The sequence below is a fragment of the Chiloscyllium punctatum genome, chromosome 15 (genome assembly GCF_047496795.1).
Source record: "Chiloscyllium punctatum isolate Juve2018m chromosome 15, sChiPun1.3, whole genome shotgun sequence".
Taxonomy (NCBI): Eukaryota; Metazoa; Chordata; class Chondrichthyes; order Orectolobiformes; family Hemiscylliidae; genus Chiloscyllium; species Chiloscyllium punctatum.
This window is the reverse complement of record NC_092753.1, coordinates 13102733-13111319: the sequence shown is the minus strand read 5'-3', so window position 1 is coordinate 13111319 and position 8587 is coordinate 13102733. Positions and strand designations below refer to the sequence as shown.

Here is an 8587-nt window from a genome sequence, read left to right as displayed (position 1 = left end):
TACAATTCGCCTGCATTTCAGCGTGGTACAGGACACTGCAAGATATCTGTTCGTACTTAATGATAAGCAATGCAGTTTGGAGAATGCGTTATTTACTACTTCTGTTCTAACTCTTGACTTCATAGCAAAATTTACCTTCTCACAAGATTTTCCTTGGTACTTAAGTTATGCACCTGAGTGTCACCTTTGATTTCTTTTTGTGATCCTTCAGTTAGATTAATCAGACATTAGGAGATATGAACAAAAGCTTGATGAAATAAGTAGGTTTTCTAGTCATTTAAAAGAGGGAGAGGCAGAGAAATTGGAGAGGGCATTCTAGATATTGGAGTGAGAAGTCTGTGAGGGTGGTGGAACTGGAGAACTGCAAAGGTAGGGGTGAGGCCACAGCAGGGTTTGAAAATAAGTTTGAGATTTTTGATAATCCTTAAAGTTTGTGAATGACCTTTAGCGTATTCTTTAATATGACACACGCTATCAAATTCCATCTGTAAATGTCACTAAGTCAACACATGCTCTTTCACCTTCAGACCTGATTCTTCATATTTCTTGTGGCTTCCCACCTTGTAATCTTTAATTTCTCCATTGCCCTTGGATTTGCTATCATACATTGGCTCCTGGTCCCTGAATGCCAGAATTCTCTTCATGTAGGCATTGGAAATTATAATTGCACCCCCATTTGTGGCTGTGCCTGGAGTTCACACTAAACTACCTCAAAGCAACCTTCTTATGATATGTGTTTATCACTTGTCCTGTTAGCCAGAATTTACTGGTAAGAGTCCATAATGCCTGGCATTATTAGTCAAGGAGAAATAGTTGTTGTTGAAGGATAAATACACTGAGTTTGGTGGTGGTCGGGTGACTGGGGAGGTTGAGGTACCATGTGAGTGTTTGGTGATGGGAACTGAATTGTGAATCGGTTGTTTCAGGTAGAAGGGATGTCATTATTTGTATATCACCCCTTGTGTCCTGATGAATTGTATTGTACTATTATTGGGTTCAACTGTGTTTCTCATCAGCAGAAACAACACAGACTGGGCTGAATGGTTTGCTTCTGTGCTGAACTGTGGCCTTGATTCTGAAGGGTGAGGTTAGAAAAAACTCATGTTATAAGACGTGCTTCAGGAATTTGAGTCATTGTCTCCCTTTAACTTGGTGCTATTTTGGAATGTCTGTACTGTTGTGAAGCACCTTGGGGTGTCTTAATGCAATAAAGTTGCTTTATAGTTCTAAGTTCTTACCACTCAGTGGCTTCCTCCAATCCCACATGTTCCTTGTTTTAGAGTTTCTAGTATATTAAAATTTATTTTTGTGAGTGTGCCTGTCATGTTAGAAAATTGTGAACAGGTTTAGAATCTTTGTTCTAAGCCTGTGCTGTAACTACAGCCCTTGAAATAATCTTCAGGCACATTTTTGGTTTAGTTCATGAGATGTTTATTTTTAATTAATACTCATGTTTGTTACACATTTAGGAGTTGATTTGCTTGCTGGCATTATTCCTGAATTGTGCGTGAAATATCCCGATTTGCATTTTCTCATTGGTGGTGAGGGACCTAAACGAATTGTATTGGAAGAAGTGCGGGAAAAATACCAGCTTCATGAGAGGTAATGGTAATTTCCCAAACTTATTTGTTAGAAACTGTAGCAATAGTGGTCATCTTCCTGTTCAGTTATTGTTTTAAATGACAATGGAATTCAGTTCTTTTTTCTGAATACAGATTTTTCATAACTCTTTGCAAGTTTATATTTTCACTATAATGGAGGAGATAATAATATTGCAAAGTATTTGCCTGTTGATTACTTTTCGGGTTTAACATCTGTATATGCTTAGCTGCTCATGGAATGGACTACTTAATTTTAATTCATTGATCATTCTGTATCAAAGCAGAATTTGTTAAAGATTAATTCCCTCCTATAAATCTGTATTGAATTTGTCTGTAAGTATTATGATTTTCTAAGTGCCCTGTTAATGACATGCCTAACAATAGATTTCATCCTACTTATGTCAGGTTATTTTGCTGTTTTCTCCCTCCGTCTGTAGAATGGTTGGTATAAAATGTTCTACCTTCCAATTCCCGGGACTGTTCTAGAACTTAGAGAAAAAAATGCAAGATAAACAGATTCATCTGCAATTGCTAACGACCTTTAAAATCCTTAAAGGCCTTCGTGTCCAGGAGATTTATCTTTTTCAGGAGTATTACTTCCTCCAGTACCATTTTCTTTCTTAGTACTGATATTCTTGTGTTCCTCATTTTCACTTCTCCATTAGTTCGAGAATATTTTTCTGTTTCTTTGCTCCCTTTATTCTTGAAAATGATTTTCATCCTTTTTCCTTGATGAAATATTGTCAGATTTATTCTGTAGTACAAAGCTTGTTTGAGTGCCATTTGATTATGTCGGTAATTAAGCATTTCAATTCTTTATTGATAGCCTGTCTGTATTCCCTGTTATTAAATGAAAAAGTTCCTTTAAAAGGAAATGCTTGATGACATATTAGCACTGGTTGGTTTTTTTAACATGAAAAATTTATTAATTGTTTAAAAAAATCCATGAGAAAAAAATAGCTTACAGTCATAGTCACACGGCAGGGGAGTACACACTTTTGGTCCAACTCACCCCTGCTGATCAAGCTTCCGAAGCTAAATTAGTCCCATTTGTCTGCGTTTGGCCAATATCCCTCTAAACCATTCCTATTCATGTACCAATCCAAATGTCTTTTAAATGTAACTGTACCCGCATGTCCAATAAATCTTAGCCTGCTGGGGAGCCTAAAAGTTAGTGAACACCAAATTGCTCAATATTTATCATCATCGTTAGCAATATTTCTCATCGGTTTATAGGTAAAAATATAGGTCATAGTCAAAGAAATGTACAGCACGGAAACAGACCCTTCAGTCTAACTTGTCCATGCTGACCAGATATCCTAAATAAATCTAGTCCCATTTTCCAGCATTTCGCCCATATGCATCTCAACCCTTCCTATTCATATACCCATCCAGATACCTTTTAAATGTTGTAATTGTACCAGCCTCCACTTCCTCTGGCAGCCCATTCCATACATGCACCACCCTCTGTGTGAAAAAGGTTGCTCCTTAGATCTGTTTCAAACCTTTGCCCTTTCACCCTAAACCTAGACCCTCTAGTTTTGGAATCCTCCACCCCAGGGAAAAGACTGTCGATTTTCCCTATCCATGTCCCTCATGATTTTATAAACCTCTGTAAGGTCACCCTTCAGCCTCTGACACTCCAGGGAAAACAGCCCCAGCCTATTCAGCTTCTCGCTATTGCTCAAACTTTCAAAACCTGGCAACATTTTTGTAAATCTTTTCTGAATCCTTTCAAGTTTCACAACATCTTTCCTATAGCAGAGACCAGAATTGCACGCAGTATTCCAGAAGTGGCCTAACTAGTGTCCTGTGTTTTTGCCTTGGCTATTTTGTATGATGCTGCTTGTATTTTGACCAAACATTATCTGTTACAGGGTGCGTCTTTTGGGTGCCCTTGAGCATAAAGATGTGAGAAATGTTTTGGTGCAGGGTCACATTTTCCTCAACACTTCTCTGACTGAGGCCTTTTGTATGGCAATAGTTGAGGGAGCAAGTTGTGGTCTCCAGGTAAAACTGTTACAAAATGTTTTGTTCTATTTATAAATGCTCTAAATCAGCTATTTGTGTCTGGTATAGTGGTAAACCAATGCCCACTACGTTTTTGAGTTTGAAGATAGTTGTTAATGAGTATGGTAGTTGAGCTTACAGAATAAACCTATCATTGAACTTTGAATACTTTAAATAAAATTATTTATTTGTAACTAAGAACACAAGTTCTCATTCTCTTATGTCATTCCTGCAGCCTTTAGGACAGATATAAATCATAGTTACAAAGTACAGGATGCCATTCAGCCCATCAGGTCTGTGTGGCTCTTTCTGCATACAATCTAGTTAGTCCCTGCTTGATTAGTCCATTGGACTGCTCTTCCAGCTTCAGCACCTGTCACCAGATCTTAGTGAAAGAAGCCTGGGCTGGACTTGTCTGTGATCAGTCACAGTACAGTTGAGAGTATAATCCATGAACAGAGTTCCATTAGTTGCCAGGGTCATGTCTCTATGTGGCCCACTGCATTATCTCATGAAGGTTTTTATTCATTGTGTCGTACATTTACAAGCTGAGTTCTCAATAATCTAGCTTCAAAACTGGTTGTTCACTTCTTTTGTGAAAGGTTGTCAGTACCAGAGTTGGAGGAGTGCCAGAGGTTCTACCTGAAGATCTTATCATTTTGTGTGAGCCCACTGTTAAGTCTTTGTGTGAAGGATTGGAAGTAGCCATTACTAAGCACTACCAAGGGGTAGTGCCACCAGCTGAAGCAATCCACAACAGAGTGAAGAATTTGTACACATGGAGAAATGTGGCTGAACGCACTGAAAAGGTATAGATTCATTTTCTAGATCACTTATTTTAAAGGGCTTTGTGCATGACTATGAAGGTGTGCATTGGTCATTGGTAAATTGGAAATACACTGATCAGTTGCAGAATGCTATAAACAGCATATTATTCATTTGATTAACTCCTAAAACTTATGTGAATCTTGGTAGAAAAACAACATGCTGCTGAAGCGATTCTTTTTGCACTCGGCAAACGCAAGAATGCCAAATTTTAAATAATTATAGTAATTTTATGCAGTAGGAGAAATGGGTGCTGATGGGTTCACATGTCAACTTTAATTGGCTAAGTCTTTGCTGTAGAGAAAAGAATGAGAAACTGTGGGCTCCCAGTGCTTCCTGGTAATTCAAATAAGTACGCAAGTCTTGAAAATTCCTTTTATTTGCAGGCTTCTACTTATGAGTATATGTCCCTTCTCACAAGTGTAAATGACCACAATATGAGCTAAACTGGTTATGTTAAGCTAGTTGTTATAGCTACTAGCGCACAGGATTGTTCAGCCGTTGATGCTCATTTGCAGAATCACATTTTAGGTTTTATTTTGGGTTTTGTCAGCGGGAGCTGGTTGTGTAGAGTCTGCACTGTACCTGCCATGAACACATGGGGAAATATGCTGTTTGATTCCTCATGTTGTAGAGGACTTTAAATTGCACCAGTAGATTTTGCAATTCATTAATGTGAGTTCAAGTACATTTTTCCACATGGTTCAGATCTGAAATGAAATTGATCCTGAGACACTCTAAACTACACGCAACAGAAAAAAAAACAGTTTTTCACTAAATGCAAACCTTAAAAAGTGTTAATTATCTCTCAGTAATTTAAAATGATATTGAGCACTTGACTGGTACAGTACCAAGTTTCAGTATTAGCCTGTTTTTGATTGACTCTTGGAAATTAATGGTACCAATGGATTTTGTAATTTTCTCTAATTTCTTGGTGTTAATGCAGTCTTGGGCTTGGCATCCTAGTTTCATGTTTCTGTCAATGCAGTTCCAAATCAACCTTAAAAGCTTATCACATTAAGTCAAAGTCCCCAAAGTGCTGCAAAATTTAGTCTTATTTGACTGCATGAGAAACCATGCAGAGTACAAAGGTAATAGGTTCAGTTCCGCTCGTATTTCTTCATGTGTGAGAACTAACTGTTTCAGGCACAGAACTGTTTCGGGGTGCCTCAGCAGAGTAGTAATAGCATAATTTCAGGAGTTAGGAAAGGAAACTGAACACTTGCCATGTGTGTAAGCTTGGAAAGATTTAATGAAGGTGAAGTAGAAGGGTTTAGGAAGAATTTCTAGAAACCACGGCCTAGAGATTTGAGCACTTCACTATTCATGATGGTAATGGAATGAGGGAGGGATTAGACAGGAGGCCAAAATAGCCCCTGTGTGTGTGTGTGTGTGTGTGTTTATGTATTATATGTATTTTTTTTAACATCTTCAGTTATTTTTCTTTTTCTCATTGTGTATAATAGTACATTGCTTCCTATTTTTCGGATTAATGTTTTAGTTTACAAGTTGCTGTTGTGGATTTTACCCCATAGGTAACAAATAAGACCAAAATACCACAAACTATGGTGTTGCATCTGATGACTGAGATTTATTCTAATTTCTGTCTGACCTCCTTATGTTGTCCATTATTATTTGCGTTTCTCTTTTGCTAGAAGCAGAAAATGTTTCCTTTCACTATTTGTTTGCAAGCATCCCAATTTGGTGACATAGCTTCACTTAACCTGAAACACATTTTGGTAGTACCATCTCAATACTCATCTGCACTTCTTCAAAACATTAACTACCATCTTGTGCATCTGGAAGTGCTACGTTGCTTCCATTTTCTATATTTTTCAATCTTTTTGTTTCCATTTTATTTCGGTGGTTTTCCACTTATTGAGAAACCTCTTTAGACCTCTTCAGGTTGATCCAAAACACACTCCTACTTGGACAGTTAGCATGGATTTGCGTTGTCCGAAAGCATCAGCTGCCACTTCTGGTAGCAGGATAACTGTCTAGCAAAGGTCAATAATCTTTCTAACAGCTATACATACCCCTCAAGGCACTGGCATCATCTACTACATTTTCTTGCCCTGAGCTACCTTCAAGTATTAAAGTAAAACCAGTTTGCAGAAAAGAATATAATTGGAGTCAGAACTAATGAGAGGGGACCAGTCATTTTGACACAATTTCTTCTTGAAATTGTACTTTCCAGTATTCACATTGCAATCTTCCATCCGTCATTCTAATTTCATTGTCTGGACCCCGTCACATTCTCCCTGCAACTGTCATTTATTTGGCTGCGTTGGTGGAATTTCAGTATTGCATTGTGAAATCTGACTTCCCTCTCAGTTTCAACCTGCTCATCTGGGGCTTGAGATACTACCTACACACAAACACAAACCCTTCATTCACTTGTCAAATACAACTCTAGCTGAAGCATTCAGGTTTTCTCTGTTTCTGCCCCAGAAAATCTGTTGTCTCTGTTCCTGACTGACCGTCTGGAACTTGCTTTGAACCTTAAAGGAAGCTAAAGATTGTAGTTAAGTCTTCCAGTGTTTCAGTGGTGCCCATATAATTGCTTTGAATGTAGTTCTTGTTCTGAGAATCTGTGATTAAGATACATGGGAATGCCATCACCATCCTGATTTGGGAATATATTACGGTTCCTTCACTGTTGGATCAAAGTTCCCCTTCTAATGGCATTGTGGGTCTGTCTACAGCACAGGGACTGCAGCAGTTGAAGGCAGCTTACCACCACCACCTTGTGTAAACAGGTATGGGAAATACAGACTGGCAAAACCAGAGTGCCCACATCCCATCAGTGAATAAAAGATGTGTTGGATCTCCAAAGCCACACAAGTGAATCCATTTAGGTTGGATTAGCAAGTCCCTCTTCTTTCTGATCATTGTGGACATCTTTTGAACCCCTTTCTGGCAATAAACTTTTCAAAACGTAATCCAAGATTTCAGTTCAGTTACGAAAGGCTTTGTCCAGTAAAATTTTGTTTGTAATCTTCTAGAAGTGTGAATACAAACATTGCGCAAAACAAAATTCACTAGTCTGCTTATACTTTTAAGGTTACTTTCAACTAGAAATACTGACAAATACTATCTTTTATTTCTGCATTGTAAGAAATAGAAGTGGGGCTCAGCCATTGAGCTTGTTACATAAAAGTTAAGTCATGATCTTGTTGAATTATGTTAACTCTCCTGACCCCTGTATCCCCTGATACCCTCAGGATACATCCTATCTCTTTATCATCAAGTCCTCAGTGTTTTGTGTCATAAGCTCATGTCCTGTTCTTCTAGACCTCAAAAGATGTAGGTCCATTCTACTCAGTTGCTTTTTATAGTGCAATCCCTTCATCTCAGGAATAAGTCTAGTGAGCCATTTCTGCACCCTTTCTCAGGCAAATAGGAGTAGACAGCCTTCAGTAAGGGGATCACAATTATACACCATGCTGCTGGTGTGCCTTCGCACTTGTTTACTGATCCCTGCATTTCCCTTTTTGATATCCTGGTAATGGTCCTGAATCTAGTATCCATGCATAACTAGCTCTAACCCTGCTTCGTCTGATTTTTGTTTTAGGTTTATGACCGTGTGGCCAAAGAAAGGATACTGTCGATGAACGAACGACTGTACAGATTGATGACCCACTGTGGTCCTGTGGCTGGTTGCATTTTTGCTTTAGTTGCTGTTTTGGACTTTCTTTTCTTGTTGCTTTTGAGGTATATAGTTCCGGATGCTATGATTGACATTGCTGTAGATGCCACAGGTGTAAATGGAGCTTGGAAGCAACAAGAGCAACATTCAACTGTTGAGAAGATTAGGAAAACTCCACCTTTCTCTGAAAGGAGTGACTGCAATGTACAAACCTGATGCTTTGATTTATAGCTGCTTTTGGACTCCTCATTTAAATCCTTTGGGATTATCAAGGTTTTCTGTTTTGAATGACCGAGTGACTTCATCTGATCATTTTGCTACCTTCTTAAGTAGCCACTATGAACTTCAACTGCATTAAAAAAAGGGATTAATAAGCATAAAATCTTAATATAACAATTAAACAGGTGTGTTCATGATGTTGGAATTATAATTTCTGCTTCCCCAACAGCTTAAACTTTGGTCAGTTGAGTTGCTTTTTCTTAAAGATTCAAACAAGGTACTA

At 38.3% G+C, this 8587-nt stretch overlaps 1 protein-coding gene across 1 annotated transcript; it reads left to right on the top strand.

The window, feature by feature from the left end:
• The first annotated feature begins 1435 nt into the window (after positions 1-1435).
• Positions 1436-8501, top strand: piga (phosphatidylinositol glycan anchor biosynthesis, class A). Its single transcript, XM_072584652.1, has 4 exons — positions 1436-1602; positions 3479-3611; positions 4214-4420; positions 8011-8501. Exons 1-4 carry the CDS (start codon positions 1451-1453, stop codon positions 8299-8301), a joined length of 783 nt encoding a protein of 260 aa, XP_072440753.1. The 5' UTR covers positions 1436-1450; the 3' UTR covers positions 8302-8501.
• The last annotated feature ends 86 nt before the right edge of the window (positions 8502-8587 follow it).